Here is a 22,791-nt window from a genome sequence, read left to right as displayed (position 1 = left end):
TCAGCAAGATGGTGGTGATTTACTTTCTTTCATTTCCATTCAGAATCCAGAATGATAAATGAAAGACCTAGAGATAGAGATACTGTATCATAAGATGACAAGTAAGTTTGAAAAGTGGAAAGAATAAAATATTGGAGAGCAACTAGAATATCACATGAGATAACTGGATGAGAAAATTTTCACATCAGAAAACAAAAAGGAAGAAAAAAGAAAAGAAAAATAGTGAATGACAACAATAAAACACAATAGTAGTTTAAATGAGGAAAAGCACAGAGAACATTAAAATGTCAAAGCTGAAAAAATTAATAAAAAAGGGAAGAGTTATTAGGCAAAATTTTTATAAAGTTTAAGGGATTTTCTTGTTTCAAGTGTCAGCAAAAATAGTTACAATCTTTTTATGATTTTTTAAAAATAGAACGTTTTTCAGGTTATACAAATTACTTTTTTTCTGGTGGTGATGATGGTGGTGGTAGTCATAATAGCAAGGTTGGAGTATCTAAGTGTGGCTAAGAGAATATTCTGCAAATATAGTAAAGACTGGGTTCACACTCAAAGCCATTTGAGTAATGTCTCTGACTTTAATGATGAAATTGGTTAAATCTTACCTATCTCCACTTTATGTGTCAATATTTCTTAACGTTCTCCTCTGCTTGCTACTGAGAACGCAGAAATAATCAGCTTACACCACTTTATGAGGCCAAGGTGTTTACTGTTTCCATTTCCATTCTCCTATCACTTACTTCCAGAATTGAAAAAATAAGATAATTTGACTGTCAATTCAGCAACATTGTTTGCTTCTCCACATAGATTAATTTGCTCCTTCTTTTTTTCCGCTTAATCATATAACACAGTCTATTCACTACTATGTTATGAAACAAAAAACTCAACTACTTAATATGTAAATTTCTCTCTGGTTTAACAGCCCAAGAATTGATGGAGATGGCTCTATCAAAGATTTTTTTTGAAATGCCCTCAAAATTACTCCTTATTTCAGAATGTACATTTTGATGGAGTTCACTAATAGTATGGGAAAAGGTAGTTGACCTTCCTGGGGACATATTTCTAGCAATAGCCACATCTTTTCTCTCCTTGAGCTAAAATAAAATAAAATAAAAAAGATACCAGTTCTTTTTTTAAAAAAAAAAGTATAAAATTCCATAGATCTGAGATCTTGTGCTATTTGAGCACTACAAATATTCAGCAAAAGGCTTGATCTATAGCTATGGTCTGTCCAGAGAATTCTTATTGGTATGTACTATGGATTGCATGACATCTCTAGAGAGAGATATCTAGAGAGAGAGGAGAGAGATGCACAAAACAACTAGAGCATACATGATATATCCATCAATATTTCTTCTTGAAATATAAGGTTTGTTTTTTGAAAATCTACAAAATATACCTACTAAAAATTGTAAAAATTATCTATGTTCTAGAAATCAAAGGGAAAAACAGGTCAGTTCCATAGAGATTCTTGGTTAGCGTAGTTAGCTGATCTGGGTATTCTAGGTTTTAATGTAAAGGCTGAATTATTCAGATGAATTATTTTCACTGGCCAAGGTGAGTAGATGATTCTCTGATTCCATTCACTTGATAAAGAAAAAGCTCAGGCAGTATCTCTCTGCCAGGAGTACATTTTCTGTGCCATGGTTACTTAATATTTTCAACCAAGTTGAGACTATACAGTGATCAAACTTTTTTAAAAGATGGACAAAATAATTTGGTCAATGCTGTTGCCATCCTCTATTTCCATCTATGATTGCCTGGGCAATGTCCATCTTATTTGGAACCATCAAAAATATTAAGTCTGACATTTTGGGACATGGCAATTCTTGCTTGAAAACTATTTTCACAAAGGAATTCTTTCGTGGCTTACAAAACAAAACAAGGAGCTTACTTACAGTGAATTCCCCGGTGACTGCATCAAACCCCACATGAATCGTATGCTCAAAGTCTGAAGGAAGAGAGATCTCTGGGCGCTCTTTCTCCTTCTTCTTATTGGCTAAAGGCAAAATGTTAACATGTATTTATTTGGGGTATAGTTTTGGCATCCACAAGTTGTACAATTAGGTTCATCAAAACAATTACAAAGTTGAAAGACAATTGATTCCAACACAATTTTAACAACACTTAACTCCAGAAATTCCAATTATTTGCAGAAGTAGCTAAGAGGGTGATGACAAATGTCATATCCAAATAATTCAAAATTTCCAAAACTCATTTGAAACAAATCTCTCATTCAAACTGATTTATGCCTTTTACCAGTGTAACCAGGAGATATCGAGGGATATTGTGTTTAACTGGTTTTGTTGAATCAAATATCACTTACTAAGGAAGAAATTTATCATATACAAGTCAAGCTAAGGCATACTATTAGAAAGAATAGAAAAGCACTTCAGCTTTCAATAAAGATATTGTGAATTGTTTCTATGTTAACGATAGCTAATAATCAAGTGGTTGGTACTTATTTAATTTAACATGTTTATATTATTAACCATATCTTAATAGACTCTTCTATTAACAAGAATACCACTGAAAATCAATTATGTTACAAACCTTTTTTATTATTAAAAATATTTCAATCATTTCCTACCCAGCACTTTGCTAGTAAAAAGCTACAAATTGCTGCTTTTTTTTACTGAATTAATTTTATTTAGTTTTCAGAAAACTTAAAGCCATTCTTTGGTTTAGTTTTTCTAGTTTGTAGTTATTTTTCCATGTTTCCATTATATTTTGTCATATCAGCCATTCAAAAATCATTGTCTTTTTCAAGTAGCAGATTTTTCATAGTTACATAATTATAAATAAATGTATCAGTAGCTCATAATTTAAAAGCCTATAAAGATATAATCACTGAATAAACTAAGTTGAGAACTATAGTCTATCTGGAAATAGTTCCCAGGAGGAAGTCACTGTGGAAACACTCCAAAATGGCATCTAGTCGCTTCCATAACACACTTATTAGCAGATCTGAGCATGTATCTCTGGTGAGGCTGCATTTCACACTGAAAAAAATAGTACTCCCCCTCCTAATACAGGGAAAGTCAGCATGAACCAGGTTTACCCAGTTAAAACCAATCAACTTCAGAATTGCCAGGGCGGTCAATTTAGAACATTCTGGTTCAAATAGATGTTGCCTTGGCCTGAATTACAGACAACATTCAACCGTATATGGATTATTGGTTTTGTGGGTTACCCATGATAAATTTTAAATTCAAAACTTTTCATGTTCAAAGGCTATTCTTATGGCTTCTTGTCTCATTCCACTCTCTCTCACTGTTCCTTATCTCCAGACACAGGACAGAGATATGGGGCAGAAATATGAAAACTGAAGTAGTGAGAGGAACTATACAGGATCAGGAAAGAAAGGTTGGGAGCAGGGGAACAAGAGTCACCCAAGGCCTTTGTCTGGCCATGGAGCACATTTAGGATTCATTTTGAAAAAATACATATATGCCATATAACTTACCCTCATTACAGATTCCATTTTTACAGTGAGCCTACTTTATTCATGAATATTATCCTAACAGTGAAGTTTAGAGTTTTCTGTTGGTACTTCTACTTCCCCTGAATGTTTGTGAACTATAGCTAACATTTATACTTGTTCAACTACCATTTTTTACTTGTTCAGAAAGGCACTCTGGTGTCATCACTCTATTGAAGGTGTCCTAGCCACTCCTGTAATCATTTTCTTACTTTTTCTCTTTCATGATGTCCCACCCATGCTGGCCATGGCTAGCTACTTCTCTTTCTACTTCCTTGACAATGTGGCCTGGCATTCCTCCTTTCTCAGTGACCTTTCTTTCTTTGATTGTCATTGCTTTTGCCTTTGCTAGTACAGTTTTTGGCCTTCTACATTTCTTTCTCTATTGGATTGCCTCCACTCCCAAATACTAACTCATGTTAGGTAATTCCCTAATCTGTGGTTGGCAGGGGTGGATCCACATGTTGGGGGACCAAATACTTCATGTAATTTGAGAGGAAGGTTCCCTTTAAGTAAAAGACATTATAAAATTACAAATACAAATGTACCGGGGCCCCTCGCAGGGCCCTGGAAGGGTTCCAGGCAAGTGAGTAACTCTGAAGGAGCAGTTTCATTCACTTCAGAGTAATTAGCTCTTGGTAAGCTTTTTGGGGTCAATCTTCTGAAAAATCTGAAGAAAGCTATGGAACTTCTGCCCATAAAAATGTACTATATACATATACTTTCACAGGTTCATAATTCTCCTGGACTCTGAGTTAAGAGCCCCTACCTTAATCTGTACCTCCAAACCTTATATCAATTTGAATTCATGGCCCTCTTGTCAGCAAATAAACTCTCCCAACTTTTCTATTAGTATTGGCAAAATATTTGTAGCAAATTGACTCAACACTCCACTTGGGCTGAGTTATATGCAGAATTGGATTAATGGTGTTTTCCTAGAAGGCCACCAGACTGCCAATGCCTTATCAGCCTAACTATGCAATTTTCTTCACTCAGGGCTAAGCATAACAAAGGCAGGAAGCCCAAGTTTGCTCCTCTTCTGGTGTTCTCTATCACAGTGAAATGATACCACTGACCACGCAGATTAGAGAAGAAGCAAGGCCTTAGGCTCCTCCTCCTTTAGGCGGCTCTAAGCAATGAAAAAAAAATTATGATCCTCCTCTCCAATATGCAATTCAAATAAAAACAATACTAAGGCATAAACAATTAAGGAAGTGCAAAAGTTCTGATGTTCCTATGGTGATTGAGTCTTTTTTTTAAGCTATATATTCAAAATTAAACTGTTTCCACATTTTGGGTACTTCAGATTTACTAGATGCCATATACAAATGCTTGTTCTGGCTCCTGAGTAATCCAGCACTGGCCCAGCTGCCCAAACCAAGAATCTGGGAGTCGTCTTTCACTCCTTTATTTCTATGCTAATTGATCATCAAGTTTTGTATATTCTATCTCCTAAACTGGTCTTGAATCCATCCTCTTCTCTTCATCCCCACAAATAATTAACTTAGTCCAAGACATCATCACTTCTCACTTAGCATCACTGCCTCCAATTTTATCCACTTCCATTCATTTCTCTACTCTGTGGCTAGATCACATTCTTGCATTTGTGTGTGTGTGTGTTGTTGTTGTTGTTTGTTTGTTTGTTTGGTGGAGTCTCGCTCTGTCACCCAGGCTGGAGTACAGTGGCGTGATCTCTGCTCACTACAAACTCCGCCTCCCGGGTTCAAGCGATTCTCCTGCCTCAGCCTCCTGAATAACATTCTTGACTTTAAGATGCTTAAATGCTGTCCCCTATTACCCATAAGTTAAAAGTTCATGTTTCTTAGCATGATATCCAAGGGCCTGCATGATATGTTCCTAAGTTTACCACTCCAACCTCTCTATTCTTGCCATGTGCCCCACTACTTATACACATTCAATGCTCCCTAAACTGCCAGGCTTTCTCATACCTCCAAGCTTTTATACATGCTATACCTATGCCTGGAAAGTCTTACTTCTTACCCTCTCCCCCAAATTTATGGGGATCACTCCTATTAGTCCTTACTCTTAAAGACTCACTCTTGGGCTTTTTCACTTTTGGCAAGTCTTTTCCTATCTCCCCTCTGCAGACAAAGTTAAATGCCTGTCCTTTCATGCTCCCATAGAACTACTCAGTGTCTACTTTGAGCTTGGTACCATCAGCATAGGATTGGTATTTTTTACATATCTACCTCTCTATCTAAAATTTGAGATACTTGACAGTAAAGAGTGCAATTTATTTATTCTCACATTCCCCAGCAACTAGCTTGTACCTGCAGACTTAATAGCTATCACGAATGGGACACTCACCACGTGCCAAGTATCTGGGGCTATCTCATTTAATCTCCACAACAGTCATATGAGGCAGGTCTTGTTCTTGTTTTATAGATAAGTGGGACTTATTGGGGTTAAATTATATACCCAGGGTTACACAGCTGGCAAATATCAGAGCCAGGATTTGAATCTACGTCCCCACTTTGTCTCCAGAACCAAAGTTTTCAACAGTTAAACTATTTATTACTCAGCGGCATTAAAAAAAAAAAAAAGATTTGAGCTCTAGCTTTCAGTAAGTGTTTAGCGATAAACTAGACCCTAGATGAAAACCAGTTTTTCTTTTGTTTTGTTTTTTAGATACACTAAAATGTCTGTATCACCCTGCAAAATTCTGTGAGCATTTGTCATTTGTCTTAAAGCTCAACCTGGTCAGCTCTCTGGGTTGATATTTGCAGAGAGCAGAAGTCCAAAAAAGTATCACTTTCTAAGTGTACCTCCCATATTCTATTGGAACTCAGAACAAGGCTACAAATTGCTGCCTGGACCACAAACTGCAAACAGCATTTGGCCTTGAGATCTATTGGGAGTTCTGGTTGTAATTCCTGGGGCTAGCTAATCTCTCCAGAATCTCTCATCCTGACATCTTTCTCTATTCTACTACTTCATAAAGAATGAGAAGTCCCTCTAGTCATCTATCACCTTTTATATGCCCACCCCAATGTTCTGCAGTTCTTTTACCTGCAAGAGTTTGTCCTATCAGAAACACTTTTTTTCTACATTTTCTACCTCTTCCTTCACCTCTTGCCTTAGGTTTTCATACTTCACTGTACATCATTTTCATCTGAGAACTTAAAAAAAAAGAGAGATGCCATCTCCAGAGATTCAGATTCAGTTAGTCTGGGGTAGCCTTAGGCATCTTTATTTTTTAAAACTCCTCAGGTATTTATATTACTTAGCTGGGACTGAGAACAATGACTTTAGACTCTACTATCCAGTAAGGGTACCGCTTCCTTAGATAAGACTGGTGGAGGCTGCTCACCCTTTCTCATCCCAAGCCTGTAGTCCTGAGAGAATGGAGAAGGCAGACTTTCTCTTTTTTTACTCCAAATGATTTGAGATCAGTACTTCTACACTTGCCTACAAAATCCTCTCTTTTGAGATTATCACCACCTAGTTCTCCTGGCCAAGTGCGTTGTTCTCCATTGAGGACTTTGGCTCCCAGTCTTCCTTCCTACATTCTGTGCTGCCACCACTGTGTGAAACAGGGTATTAATGGACACCTCCTTCATACCCTTTCCTTATGGATCCTTGATCTCTCTCAACTCTAATGAATTTTACCTCCCTTCCACTTCTGCAATCATTCCCACAGCCATCTTTTAAACCATTGGTTCTCAAGCAGGGCTGCACATCAGAATAACCTGTAGAGTTCCATAAAATACCAATATCTAGAGCCCACCAATAACCTACTATATCAGGATTTCTGGGGATGAAACCTGGGCAAATGAATTTTTAAAACTCCAGAGATAATGCGCAGCCAGAGTGAAGAACCACAGTTGCCCCAGATCTTTTTATTATCCAGAATAACCCTTTCTCTGCAATATTCAACCTTGTTATCTCATTCTCTGAGCTCAGCTTCCCATCTGGCTAACCTGCTAATTGTTTCAAGTGCGTACTCCTATTTTACTTGTTCTTTGATCTCAACAAGACCTCCATTTCTAGAAGGTAATGGGGAATATTGAAGCAAGGCAATAATAGCAGATTTGAGTTTCAAAATATCATTCTAGTCACTGCCATTTTTAGCCAATTTCTCAGCTTCCTTCTGGCTGAGACTCTATCGTCCAGCATGTAAATTGCTCTTATGCTTCTGTCCTGGAAAATTTCACTCTTTGACTTCTTGTTATAATTGTCCTATGAAACCCTACCCTAATAGAATCCAACCATGAAAGCTCTCCACTTCTATGTCAAGGCTGCCAAGAGTTGCTGGAGGGAAATCACACAGCCATGCAGATTGGTTGGTGCTTATGATAGCTGGGTCATTAATGGTGCTTGACAATAGTTTCGTCACCCCTTGCCAACTTCCTTTTCCAATCACCACACCCAATATTCCAGAAATTCAGAACTCCACTCTAACTTCAGCTCTACCCCCTCCTCCCTTACTTTCAGCATATGACCTTCCTTCTACTTCACTGAGATAAATGGAGGGACTCCTTTTTTTTCAGTTATTCCTTTGATTTCACTTTCTCTCCCGCCCCTATGAATTTATCTCCAGCAGTAGCATCTTCTTCTCTTCTCCTGCCTCACTCCTGCCACCTTCTACCTAAAGTGAATCCACCAATTATGCTCTATTTCTTCTTGTATCCTCAATCTCTCCCTCTCTACTGGCACTTCTCTTTTGGCTTAAAAAACATGCTGAGATCACTATTGTCCTTAAAAATTAAAATGCTTCTGCTTCTTCACATATTTCTCTAGCTGTTATAGTCTTAGCTTTTCTTTCTTTAGGTTAAACTTCTTGAAAAGGTAATCTAGATTTCCTTAGCTCTCACTCCTCAAACCAGTGTAATGACTCCCCTGAAGTCACAAATTAGCCTCCTCCTTGACCAATGGCTAATTTTCTGTCCTTACAAGTGTGGACCTCTCAGTCAAAACTGACATTTGAGACCACAAACTTCTTGAAGCTAACATTTCCCCCATCTTCTTTCATACAACTCTTTCTTAGAGTCTATTTCTGCATTTCTCAGTTTTCTTTCTCAGCCTCATTTGCAGAAGGCTCTTCATCCCTTCTCATCAACACACTTCTCCCTTGGGTCATCTCATCCACATGCATGATTTCAATCCCCACTGACACTAGTGATTCTCCATATATACCTCCAGCCATGACATCTCTGTTGCACCCCAACCCCATGTAGTTAACTGGCTATTGAACACCTCTATTTAGGTGCCTCACAGACCCCCACACTAAATATTTTCAAAATCAAGCCTAATTATTTCATTAATTATCTAACTAATTAAGTGCTTTTCTCTATCAAAAACAGGAAATAACAACTCTTCTTTTGTTTCCTAACTCAACCGTCTCCAGCTCTTCCTCTCACCATCTGATTAGTTGCCTAGTTCTATGAATTCTCCTCCCTAAATAGTCTCTCTGCATTGTCCTCTCTTATTGCTGTTAGTGGCCCTTAAGCCAGGCCACTCTCATTTCTCACCTGTATGACTCCAACAACCTGACTGGTCTCTTTCCCCCTCTTCCCAATTCCTCCTGTGGCTAGAGTGATATTTTGAAACACAAATCTGATATCATTGCCCTGCTTCAATATTCCCCCATTGCCTTCAGAATAAAATTTAAAGCCCTTAGCATGGCATAGATAAGCCCTCCAGGATCTGGTCCCCACTTACATCCACAGCTTCTTCTCTACCCCTCTCCCACTCTCAGAGCACCAGTTTTTCTGAACTACTTGTAGTTGTATTCATAGAAGCTCAACTAAGAGCATGTCATGCCTGCTGCCTTCAAAATGATGGTCTTTCTACCTGGCATGCCACTCACTCCTTAATGGCTAGTTCTATGCCTCCTTTAAGACTCACCTCAGTTCAATAATCCTCTCCTCCAGGAAGCCTTCCCTAACCACCCCTTCCTTCAGTCTTGAATAATTGCCTCTCCTCAGTTCTCACTCCTACATATTACACTTACCACACTAAACTCTAATCATTGAATAACTTATCTGTGTCCCTGACTAGACCTTCAGTTCTTTAAGGCCAGGGACTGGGACTTTTTCACCTTTGTACCCCAGCACCTATCTAGCACAGCATCTGACTCAATGTTTAATGAATAAGCAAATGAACAAAAAATGAATGGATGAATGAATGACCTTCATTATATGAAATAAGGCCCAGTATATGGGGACAGGTCATGCCTATTTGCTGTTATGTGTTCATAGAAGAGGAGAAGATGATCGATGTCTGCCAAGAAGGCCTAAGGGTGAGGAGTATATTTTACAGTTGTTTTTGTAGTTGAAGTTGTTTTTGGTGGCATTGTTGCTGTTTTTCCCCCAACAGTGGGGATGACTCTATTCATTCAGGCACACCTCTTGCCAGGTACCACTTTGGGGCCAAAGGCATATATGGCAACATAGCTGGGCATGGTTCAAGGTTGAGCAAAGCAACCAATTCTCCCCCAAGATGAAATCCCTGGATGGTGCTATGGCTGCCTTCTGAAAGCAATTTAGAAAGCTCTCACCTGAATCTTCCTTGTTGTAGGAGTTCCATTTGTTATCTTCCCCTAAAATTCCTGGAAGTTTTGTTGGGCCTACTCACTGGATGTCATATGGTCATTTTAAGATTTATTTTTTAGAACTCTTTCTAGCTTCTTGAAAACAGAGCATGCAGGAAAAGAAAAAGGATGGCAGAAGACAGACATAGGGAAATGCTTTCCTACATAAATTTAGCCTAAAAGCACAAAACAATAATCATCTTTTTAAAAGCAATGAAAAGCATGCAAAATATTATGGTACATGTCATAATTTTAAAAGCAACATTTGAAGCCTTGTTAATACAGAAAGCTAAAAGCAAAATATCATATAAAGCATTTTTACTGCAGAAATAATTTTTCTAAAGAAAAATAAACACATAGTCTGACTAGTTCTATGAGGCAAGCATTTTACAACCCTGGCTCTAAAACACAACTTCCTCCTGCTACTGTCCCAGCTTCCTTTCCTTTGAATCAGTGAGTCAGTTAGCAACTATATTGAATTGTGGATCACTGTAGTGACAGGTTATTCTGGGTGATTCATTAGAAACTTCAGTAATATTCTGAACTTGCAATCTAACTGGGGAAATAACCTTAATAAACAAGAAATAGCAACAGAAACTACCAAAGAAAATTAGGTGCTAAGTTGGGCAGAATATAGGATAGTAGTATGTCAAAAGAAAAGATCACAGAAATCTGTGGTGGACAGTCAGGGCTTACTGGAGGAGGTATGTTTTGAGAAATGGGCCTTAAAGTCTGGATACCTAGATGCAAGGGTAAGTCATCTCAACGAGGAAGAACAGTAGAGGTAAAAGGTTGGAAGTAGGGATGCATATTGCATGTTGATGAGGAAATGAGAAGACACAATAAATAAGTAGGGTGTAGCCTTGGAAATCAGGAAGGGAAGAAAGATGAAATCGGAGGTAGTAATACAAAATATGCTGAGAAAGGTTTTTGAATAGTTGAATGACACAACAAAAAAAGGTGTGAGAAGACAAGCTAGATAGCTGTGTGCTGCTAAAGGTACACATGCCATGGTGGGGGCAGGCTTCCAGATGGTTGCTGTTTCACTCAGGTGGAAAAGAAGAATGAATGGTGGGAGTGGAATGGGGAGGACCTCCCCACCACTGTATCTGTTTTCTCTAAGATCACTTACTGGACATTTCCCACAAACTCGGCGTGTGTGTGTGTGTATGATTTCTGCAACTATGTTGAAAATTACCTGAGGATAGGGAACCTTGTCTCATATGTAGTATGCCTCACAATAATCAGCACAGAGCTAGGCACATAAAAAGTAGGCACAACTCTTTTCTGAGTGGTATATAAGCAGTTAAAAACATGCTCCAGATTCTGTTATATCTAACTTTTAAACTGAGATAGCTAATAAATTAAATCTGTGCTCAAAGTCAGAATGCAGCCCAGATTTGTGCATTGGCTGGATACCCATATGTCTCTATCCTGTGGTCTTCCATTAAGTCCTTTGAGATAAAGGAAGCCTAATAAAACATTCCGTTAGGAGGCTTGTAGTGTAGTTGCTGGGGTCGAGGCCCTCCTGGGAGGTGCACTTATCTCATAATCCCTAGCTTGACACCAGAAGCCCTTGTCCTTCTTTCCACCCTTTGTCCCCCTCACCCTGCCCAGGTGCAATCTGTATTCATTCAGTGTTATATATTCCTAAAGCCAAGCAACTTTTGTAGTCACAGGGACCACTTCTGGCAGAAACAGTGGAGATGGCTAGGTTAGAGATCTGTCATATTTAAAGGCCTATTTTTCATCTCAATATTCCTGAGCCTTGATTTGGGAAATCCATGTTGAAAGGATATATAAGTCTTATTAAAGGGCCATCCACCTCCTATGGGTGACATTCTTCATTTCCCTAACAAATGATCCTTAGTGACTTGGTTACTCTTTAGCTGGATGATAGATGCTTTCGGTGGTCCATTGATTTATCTGTTACTAAAAGGCTGTCAGTTAGTGCCCCAAACAAGTCATTTACAAAATGTTGCCTTTGGCCTGTAAGAAATGAAATGCCTTAGTGTCTACTTAGCTACCAGGAAAGTGAATTAAGTACTGTGGTTTTTCCTTTTTTTATTAAAAAAAATGCCATTTTGCTTCATCCTCTGATTTGTGGGTCACAGAGCACACTGTGCCATAACCCTCCTTAGGGAAGCCTTCTGAAGCCTTCCTTATACTTAGGTAACAGTAAGTGTCTCAGAATAGTTCTTCCTATGACAACAGCAGCCCTGCAGGTTTCAAAGAGGCAGGCACTCATTTGTGAGAGCAATAGTTCCAGAGGGACTGATTTCTGCAAAGCATGTTCTAATCCCTGAGACATCTGCTCTGTAAACAAACATCCTGTTTGGGGGCATATTACAAGAGGGAACCCACAGGAATTTCTTAACTCCTGGATTTACAAGAAGTACATTTCCCTGTACACAGGGAGAAATCAGTTCTTTTGTTTACACCTAAAATTTTTTTTGGTATAAAGACTATCATTGTGTGGGCCTACAAATTTATTTTTTTTTTTGCATTGGAAATATGTGAAAGTATATGTGGTGACTACAATAGAAAGATAGGCATAAAAATAGATTTTATTGTTGGCAGTAAGTATTTAAAGCAACTGACAGTACACGCTGAATAAGAATTTTAAAAGAAATTCCACATAACATACATATTTCTGGCATAAACTTAGCATCTTGGGCGAATACATATTGATTCTGAGCAGAAAAGGAAAGTGTTCATTAAATGAGTAAGACAGCCCAAATATCTTTTACATTCTGGATCATGAATGAATCTAAGGGGAGGGATGATAGGTGCACCACTCCTGTGTTCTATTTTAATATTCCATATTTTTCTTTTTTACAAAAGCTAGTTACTTCCTATTAGCAAATTAGGCCTTCAGGAGGAAAAACTTGTCAGGATAAAGGTATGACTACTGTTGTAACCACTGAGGCACCTGGGTTCTACTTGCTTCTGTAAAAATTCCATTTTTGCATATTCCATTGGCTGAAACCTGTTTACAAAACAAGCTACTCTCATTTTATGTAAGCAGTATGGTCTTCAACTACCACTGGACTAGGAGTTGGGGGATCCAAATTCTAGGTATGCCTTGCTTTGTTATTAAGTAGTGGAGCAAATTTGTGGAAGTCATTTAACCTCTCTGAACTTCTGCCTTCCTCTGTAAAATGGGAATAATCCCTGCCTTACCTCCATCATAGGAAGTTTGAAGAAGGTAACTGATATGAGAGGTTTTGAACATTGTAATACACCTATAACGGCTTTCCAAAATACATCATCTTATGGCAATATACTAAGTAACAGGGTGACTATGTTTAGACCTAGCACTTTCATCTTATGAGTGATATCCTTAGAAGTATAACTACTGAGAAAAGAAGATTAAACTGGGCCATCTTAAACATTCACTGCTCTTATTATAATATCTTTTATTATATTAGCAAATCTCAAAAGCATATAGTTGGGAAGGCCCATGGTGGAAGGTCCATTCTCCTGCCTTCATGTAGAACTTGCTAAAGCCATGAGATATCTAATGAAGATTCTAGAAAATGTCACTCTTAGTAACCTATAGCATCCAATTAGCCTATCTGGAATTTATGTCTAGTTCCATTCTCTCTGGTGGAATATTAAGCCCAGTTTCTCCTGCTAGGTCTTCAGTGGCTATGGAAAACAACATATGTCCTCCACAAATTAGCAGGCTTTAATGTACAATAAAAGTCAATGTGGTACCTGATTCTGCAAGAGTGACCACAAGCCCAATTCACAGGTCAGATGTTCCATGAGGATGATGGGATGGGGGAAGTAAAATGATAGTCACATGTGAGCCCTTCAAGTCACCCCCACTCACACATGCAAACAGCTAGCACCTTCAGTGGTATCATCTTCAAAAACATTCAGCAACAGTGATTATTCTGGGAAATCATTAGGAAGTTACCTCTTACTCATCTCCCTCTAGGCAACACATACTGGTTCCACTTTCATTTGCATTCAATTGACATATGCAACAACTTTGATGGGAAACATTTGAAAACAAAAAGCAAAGATGAGGCAATGTCCTAACTAGACACTTCTGATCATGTGGATAATTATATAGGGTAAAAGTCTGAGGAGAAAAAGGAGGCCTCATTTGCCTTAATGGGGAAAGCAACTTCATATCCCTTAGCCTTTGTCAATTTTCCTCTTCTTGCAACACTCCATTTTTTAAAGCATATCAAACTGCGTGTTTGATACAGCACTCTTCTGTCTTCCCCTCTTATTCCATCCATCCTCTGTATCTTCTCCACCTCCTAATCTCCCTTTCAGTCATTACTTCCTCTCAGTTTATTTCTCCCTGTGGCTTCTTTACCTTAGTGTAAACATCTCCCAACCCTACATTCCATACTTCTCTTGCATTTGACTGTCTGTTGGTTTTACGGGGCTACCATATTTGTGCCCAGTTTCCCCATTCATTGGCCTTAAAGTGGAAGCACAGACCCTGGTAGATAGGGAGAGTGTGTCCTTATTCCACCTTCTTCCCATTTCAACACGGGTTTCCTAGGAGTAAAGGAGTAGTACAAGAGACTCTTCTATTGGGGCATAGCACTGACCCTAGAGGACAAGCAAGATGCCATGTCCTTCAGGTTTCCAAAAGGGCAGGGCAGTGATTTCCAAAGAGCACTCTTTGCTAAGCTGGATGGGCTACATTTGCAGAACCAAGAATGTAAGCACCATTCAGGATGTAGCAGTCTCTGATACCTGGCTTTCTGATAACAGAACCCTGAATTAATTGACACTCTTACACATTTTTGGTGCAGTGATAATAACTTTGAGCTACTGCAAGATCCAAAGGGTCTCCAGTATCACCAAAGAAAGATTGCATACTGTTATCACACTAAGTATATTTTATTGTGCATTAATTAGATGAAAGTTAGTAATATGCATTGACCAAAACATTTGATTGACAAGACCATAAAGGATAACTGAGAGTTTTCTTTAATATAATTGTTGTACAGCAAGGATTCCTGCTGTATAGAGTATATAGAAGATGACATACTCTAGGAATTAGAACAATATATATTCAATACAATAACAAAACTATATAGTACTTTAAGAACTCTTTCACATATATGAACACTCTTACTTAGAACTTCAGCTGTTTAAAGTAAGCAATATGCAAGCCTATAAAGTACACACCAAAAAAGTCTAACCTACAAAACACCCAAAGCAAATGTTAGCATATCTCTATTATCAAGAATATCTTCTCACCATCGTTTCTTTCAAAAATATGTGAAAAAGTTCTTTCTTTCCTTATGAGTGGCAATTTTTAAAAGTCCCCTCTTCTGAAATTCAGATATGTTTCAAATCACACTATCATCTTCTTAAAGAAAAATGAAAGCCACTCCTGGCTTTTAGATGCTGGGAACATAGTTTACCACATATTCCCTTTGTCCTATTGCAAGGTAGTGTGATATAGTAGAGTAAGCATAGGGTTTGGAGTTAGAGAGACTTGGGAGGCCTCTGGCTTCTGTCATTTGCTATGTGATTATAGGTTGGTTGTCTACTTAAATGCTTTGAGCTTAAATTGCCTCATCTGTAAAAAGGGAATAATATAGAGTGGCTGTTAAGTGTTAAATCAATACATGTAAAGTGCCTGGCACATAGCTTGGCACCCAGTAACTAGTCAGTAAATGGTAGGAAACTTCCTATTTGTCTTGATTTGATTTATATACAATGATTCCTTCCTATGCCTCCATGAAAAAGGATCATCACATCATTCCCAGGCTCACCAACTCCCAAATCTCTCTAGATTCCCCACAAATAAAATGCACATGAACTGTGCCCTTAAAGACACAGTCCATTACACAGCACTGCATATCCTCTGAAACACACCTAATGCTCAAGTGCAGCAGAAGACACAAGACATATAAGCATGCTTCAGTAGACACAGACGTCACACAGAACACGTCACCTCTAAATGCAGCCTCGCAGCCTCACCTGCTTCTTTCCAATATGTTCTTCCAAGCTTCAAGTCCTTAACATTGATTATTTTTGGAGGCACTATGCAATTTTCAGAGTCCTGGCTGCATTCATTTGCCTCATTGTTTTTTCCTTATTGGTTTATTTATTCATGTATTTATTAATGTATTTATTTATTAGTGTGTTTATTCCCCACCATGTTCCAAGATGGATGTCAGGTGGCTTACAAGAATACACAAAATACAACATGATAGCATAAATTCAAAGTAGATAAGAAAGTAAAAGGAAAAAACAAAAACAATAAAGATAGGAACACGAAATGGAGCCTGGCAGAAAGCTAATACAAAGTGCATACATATCGTAGAGTCCCATTACAAGTGCTATGCATTGACCACACATTTGGCTCCAAGCTTTCTAGTAGCCAACAAAAGAGAAACCTGATCAGTCCCAGACTTCACAGGGTCCATAAAATAAAATCAACCCATATGGTTAGGATGTCTCTTTCCTGGTCTAAATCCTGAAAACTTTTCTACAGTAAAGTATCATAAAATGGTGGCAAACTGTCCCTCCTGAATTGCTCTAACACCAAAATTCAGCTTCTGGAACAGTCACTAACAAAATAAATCCTCAATCTTGAAATTACATCTACTGTTTCTTTTTTTTTCTTCTACCTGTCTCTTGAAGTTCCACTTAGTCAATTAAATGTAGCTATTAAAAGGACTTCTTCAAAAACAAACAAACAAACAACAAAAAATCCTCTGCTTTCACCAAAGCAAATATTTTCAGTTAGGTAATGAAAAAGACATTGTGAAATTACAATGGCCAAATTTGGAAAGACCCTCAAATATCCAACAAAAGAAAATGGTTAACTAAACCATGATGTCATCCTATGATGAAATATTATACACCATTGAAATTGATATTTACAAATACTTTGCATAAATGTAGGAAAATATTCATGATAAAAATGCTAAAAGCAACAAAACTGTATGCATTATGACTTTTTCTATGTAAAAATTATATGTGTGCACATATAGCCATAGAAAAAGACTGGAAATAAATCCACCAAAATATTAACATTGCTTCTGGGATTTGTGATTATGGGTGGTTTTTATTTTTTTCTATATGCTTATCTTTATTTTCCAAGTTTTTGACATTGATGAACAATTTATGATGAGACAAAGAGGTACTAAGAAGAAAAATACCAACTTAGTTACCTCCGGCTTATAAAATTATAGGCACATTTAATTTTCTTTTTAAAATTTTCTATAATTGACATAAAAATGGGAGGAAGTTACTTTAAAAAATAAAAGAATTCAAAAACCTAGTTTTCTCAGTTGTTCATTGATAAGGTCCAAAATGCTACAAATATAATGATATTATGGTTATTCAGCACTTCCTAGTTTTACTTTTAATAGCCATTGGGTACTTATAATTATATTCAATTATCACTAATATTGTGATACTTGTGCCGGGTATTACTATCCTCACTTAACAGGTGATGAAACTGAGGCTCAGAGAAATCAAGTGACTGGCCCAATGTCACAATAATCAGTGGCAGAACTGAACATGAACCCAGGTCTCAAGAACCCAAGTCCAGTGCTCCTTCCATTAGTTCAAGACTGACTGTGGTTAAGCAGTTACCAAGAGATAGGAACACAGAAATAGTAATCCCTCTTTCCCCATGAGAGTCAGGTTCCTGAACAACCCCCAAGGTAAGAGAGTTCAGCTGAGGAGATCATGATATCGGGAAGGAAAAAAATGGGCAAAAATGAGGTCTCAAGTAAACTGTTGAAAACCCTCATAAATATTTTTATGCAGGTAAACAATAACAAAAGCACATTACATAAAAAGAATAATGAGTTTACATAGTTTAAATCAGTAAAAATGATAGGCTTTATACAGTTTCCATTTAGATCCTGAGATGATTTCCAGAGGTGATGAGGATGTATCTATCACTCATTATGGTAGTGGCAAATGGGGGTGACAGAGAAGCAATAAACAGAAGTGGACTATTCATTAGTTCAAATTATGGATGTCTATACTCTTAGAGTCAGTGAAGTCGAATCCTGAAGTTATAACAACTTGCTTGAGGCTTTATTTCTATCAAGCAAGTGAATTTAAGTGGCCCTTCTAAAGATGCTTTCATCTTCTTAAGTCCTTTTTGAAGACACCTTAGCAGTTCTGTATGGAGTTCAATTTAATCATTCAATCTTTGTCTGAAGGTAGCTTATTAGCTGTCCAGTAAGAGTATTTAAATGGTACTACTTGATAATTTAGACTTTTCTGAGGTTTCTTTCTTCCCAATATAGTCTTTTAGAAAGTCTCATAGGACCTTTTAATAGAGTCTAATTAAATCAAACTTTGTCAGAAGGTAGTTTTATCAGCTGTCCAGCAACAGTATTAAATGGCACATGATTTAAGTTCTATTGAAGATTGTTTCTGTCCAATATGATTATGTTTGATGGCATCATAGCACCTCTTTATAGAACTCTAAGTCACTCAAACTTTGAACAGGTAATATCTGACACATGTAAAGATGCCAATTTTAATTACCTTCTTAGGGAGGTTTTAATCTTGTTCTAAAAATTTTGCTCCTGTTTCTTATTGCTGTATTTGTTTCCAGTCCCACAGCCTCCTAATTGTCTTCATCATCACTTATGATAATAACCTCTGGAGTCAAGAAAGCTTCCTGAGGATCAGCCTCTAGCAGCATTAACTTGAATTGGTGTCAACAGTTTCAGATTCAACTTCCGCCAATGATTGCTCTTGTGCCAAATTTTCATCCTCATCCATAGGTTTTTCTTGTCTTTGGGAGGGATAGACGAAAGATATTTCACCACCTCTAGCCAAGTCTTCTCACAGGTCACATTAATGACAGGCTCTGTTAAACTATCTAATGCCTCTTTGGGAAGTTATCTCCTGAAAACCCATTAAAACTCAAAAGCCAAACTTTTATTAAGGATATGCCATTAATAACGATGTAGGAGTCTCATGCACTAGGATTTTCAGACAGTGGAAACTTTGCGAGATTGTGAACAAAGTTATACATTAGTTTATAATAAGCCTTCCTGAATGGCCAGATCAAACACTGACTGAAAGGCTCAAGAATCTCAGACATGTGGCTAGTTATAAAGACAACCTTACCATGAGGATGCATATTGGCAAATGTACCTGAAGCACCAAATAGACTGAAGAATCAGCAGGACTTTGAATTCAAGGTATTTTTTTTTTCTTTTAAGTAGTCTTGAACATCCACAAGAAAGTACTGTTCAAACCATCCCTTAAGGAGAGGAAGATTCATCTGGGCTTTTCTGTTTGCTTGCCAGTACACTGGAAACTTGGCTCATTTATTTCCCCTGAGAGGGTTTGGGCACAGTTTTCTGTAGAGCAGCAAGGGTTTCATTATGAGGTCACCTGAAGTATTGGCAAAAAATGGAAATGTCAGCTTCTCTGATTTTGTTGACCTCGGCATCAGTGGGCGCTTGCTCTTCAGAAGTATTCAAAGGGTTTCAAAGCTTGACACTCTCGATAGCACTAAAGATTTGTGCAGGCATGTAATCCCCTTCTTCAGCCACTTCCTGAATTTGTGGTGAATACAACATGAGAGCTGCAGGAACTGTTTGTTCTTTGGCATAACTGTCAAATAAGACCTGGTCTCCACATTATGGTGCACCCTAAATTCCTCAAACCATCCCTTACTCCCAACAAAATTTTTTCTGGATTCATTTCAGTGTCTAAAGACATGTCTCTGAAAATTCCTCTTGCATAGTCACAAATCTCTTGCATGGAATGTGGTTCATTATTCTTCAGTTTATCTTCAATCCAGAGATTTAACTTCATTTCCATCTTTTCCATCCTTGGGTCATGAAGAACAAAGCATCTTTTAAGTTATGCAGGTGTACAAGTGGCAGTACTGGCCATACTAATAGTTTCAGCTTTCTTTGTGGTATGAATTGTAGCTTGATTAACACTATATAAGTGACCTACAAAGCTATTTATTTTACCTTGAAGAAGTAGATTGAGAATGTCCTGTTTCTCTTCTAAAGACATCACCCTTCTTGCCCTTCTGACAAGTTTCTATGGTGTCAGTGCCCTTGTACTTGCTTCATATCTGTAGAAGCCATGTTTCAGCTTTATGCTAATTAATGTAACCTGAAAGTTACTTACTAGAGATTTCATATCCCTGCACGTCACAAAGCATTAGCATATGACATTTAAGCACCAAATGGTATTACAAACACCAGAAGGATAAATTATAATATATTGGTGTGCTACTCAGTACACATGGGGCTGTCTAGGGGAAAACAGGTTGAAGAATGATAATGGAAACAAATGACTCAGAAATGCCTTCCCACTTACAATATAGTCAGAGAGACAATATTGTGGCAACGTGGACTGATTCTCTATACTGAATTCAAAATTTTCAGTTATCAAAAAGGTATACAGAAGTAAACCTACCTATACCCAAATTTCCAAAAAGAACAACTTATAGTTAGGGAGGGATTATTGTAAATTCTACTCTACATTATCAGAAAGAAAGTCACTGTTGATATATTCAAGACAGTACTGTTGCTATGATTACCCTTGGCTTAACACTATGAATTTAATTTCATGTGAAAAGCAAACATAGTGTAAATGTATTTTCTGTCAGCCCACAGTAAATCAATCAAACATTATTCTCTGACAAAATGCAACCTCTGAAGACGTAGATGTAAAGGGCCGGCAGGCCCTGAACAGTCAATCCTCAAGAAACAACTACCTAAGAAAGAAAGTGAAAATGAAAGAATAAACTAGCCCATTTTCAATGCCCGGCCACTGATACTTTACTTTTATCCCCTCCTCCTGGGAAGATAGAGCGAAGCCTGGCTTTCTTATTCTTCTCTTCAGGGGCCATGGGAAGTGGTTTGGAGCTGTGGTTGAGTGCTGAAGAATCCCGGTTGTTACTATTCATCCTCAGTGGAGGAGCTGGGGGTTTCTCTTCATTATCCAGACCGTCAGACATTTTCAGTTACAACTAATTTCACAGCTCCTAAAGAAAAGGAGGGAAAAAAAAGGAGTTGAGGGAGAAGAGGTCTAAAAACCTAATAAATATGTGGATTCTAACATCTTAGAAACAAAAGCATTGCTCTCATGTTTTCTCAGGTTTTGTGTGAGGATCGTTTTTAGGGGTTTGTCTTCTGGAGGGAAGGAAGTTACCTCCCAAAAACCCTGATGCAATTTTCAAAAAAGGAAAGTGAAGGCAGTAATTAATGGCTTTTCAAATATTATAAAAATATGTAAGTCCCTTTGCTTTTCCCACATTGAAACTCTATTTTCTCCTCCCCACTAACAGTGTTTTAGTGAACAATTTACAATCTTATTTTAAAATTCTATCCTGATGATTGTAGTGGTCAGGTGATCAGCCTCCTCAGAGTTTGGAATTGACACAGGTTTGGCTGTTGATTTTTAATGGCCCATAACAATGACTCGTTAGCTGCTTTAACATCGAGATGTCCTTGGTGTTTATTTCTTACATGTGTGTACCTCAGTCACAAAATGCACTCTCCTGTTTTTATGATAATTAACCGAGAAACCATCCCATAGATCTGGCAGTTTCAACAGAGTTGGAGTGTGCTGTTAGGGTAAACAATGTTCCATATTCTCCCAAGCAGGCAGAAGATAAAGGTGGGCAAATGTTGGAGGGCCAGTTCCCGAGGAGACACCATAACCTTACTCCCTGCCACATTTTACGTCTTGGAAGAAGGGAAAAGGGAGGTGACAGAGGTAGCTAGCTGTAAGATCCAGTCTGGGTTTTAGGAGCTTATTTGCTCTGAATTTCATTATTCTTTTTTTTTTTTTTTTTTTTTTTCAGATGGAGTCTCGCCCTGTGGCCCAGGCTGGAGTGCAGTGGCGCAATCTCGGCTCACTGCAAGCTCCACCTCCCGGGTTCATGCCATTCTCCTGCCTCAGCCTCCCTAGTAGCTGGGACTACAGGCACCCACCACCACGCCCAGCTAATTTTTTTTTGTATTTTTAGTAGAGACGGGGTTTCACTGTGTTAGCCAGGATGGTCTTGATCTCCTGACCTCATGATCCACCTGCCTCGGCCTCCCAAAGTGCTGGGATTACAGGCATGAGCCACTGTGCCTGGCCAAGTTCATTATTCTTTAGTATCTTGTGTCTACATCTGAGTATATTTGGTTTTCATTCCCCTGGGAGGATAAAGTAAACTGGAAAAGCATGAACTCCCCAAGGAAATGTTTCTGTCTCCAGGTATTTTCCTACTCTAATTCAAGTCCTTCCATAAGGTCCTGACCCCAGCACAAGTCAGGTACTAATAGTACCTTCCAAATGAATCCCCAGTTTGAATTCAAGGAAAATCAAATCCCTTTAAAACTATATCTCTGTAAACTTATCAAGTATTACCTGGTACTAATTTAGGAACATTACAACTCTCCAAACATGACTTAGCATTATCACTTTGTTTCAACAACATTTACTATGAACAAACCTAAGAACAATAAAAACAAAAACAGGGGTCTACTCATTAACTGTTGTGCTGAAAAATTATCTATCAATGCTTTCCGGCCCTTTAGTGGTTATAGTATGTTTATTACTCTCAGTAATGCACTCTAAGTTACATCATGTTAGGTAGAGAATTTTAAAAATTTTATTTTGTTCTAAATTCTCTCAAACATATACAGTCTGTAATTACTCAAGAATAGGTTACTATCAATTAATAGCTTCTCCATCTGCACAGGTGATTGACAACTAACAATTGGTTTGATTTTGATTTGAACGGGAGATCGCTTTTGTTTTGCTAAGTGTC

At 37.9% G+C, this 22,791-nt stretch overlaps 1 protein-coding gene across 27 annotated transcripts in view; it reads right to left on the bottom strand.

Annotated features, from left to right (window-relative positions):
- The window catches only part of PAK3 (p21 (RAC1) activated kinase 3), a 285,503-nt gene that overhangs the window by 84,202 nt on the left and 178,510 nt on the right, over window positions 1–22,791 (bottom strand). For all 27 annotated transcript variants that reach the window (XM_063601542.1, XM_055106615.1, XM_034949599.3 and 24 more), the window contains 2 exons: window positions 20,811–21,012; window positions 1,899–1,999 (listed from right to left, as the gene is read on the bottom strand). In XM_063601542.1, coding sequence (XP_063457612.1) covers window positions 1,899–1,999; window positions 20,811–20,985 — 276 coding nt within the window. In that variant the 5' untranslated portion in view covers window positions 20,986–21,012. The remainder of the gene's footprint in view (window positions 1–1,898; window positions 2,000–20,810; window positions 21,013–22,791) is intronic.

The sequence above is a fragment of the Pan paniscus genome, chromosome X, assembly GCF_029289425.2.
Source record: "Pan paniscus chromosome X, NHGRI_mPanPan1-v2.0_pri, whole genome shotgun sequence".
In the NCBI taxonomy this organism is placed as follows: Eukaryota; Metazoa; Chordata; class Mammalia; order Primates; family Hominidae; genus Pan; species Pan paniscus.
Note: the sequence above shows the minus strand (reverse complement) of the source record. Positions and strands in the feature narration are given on the sequence as shown.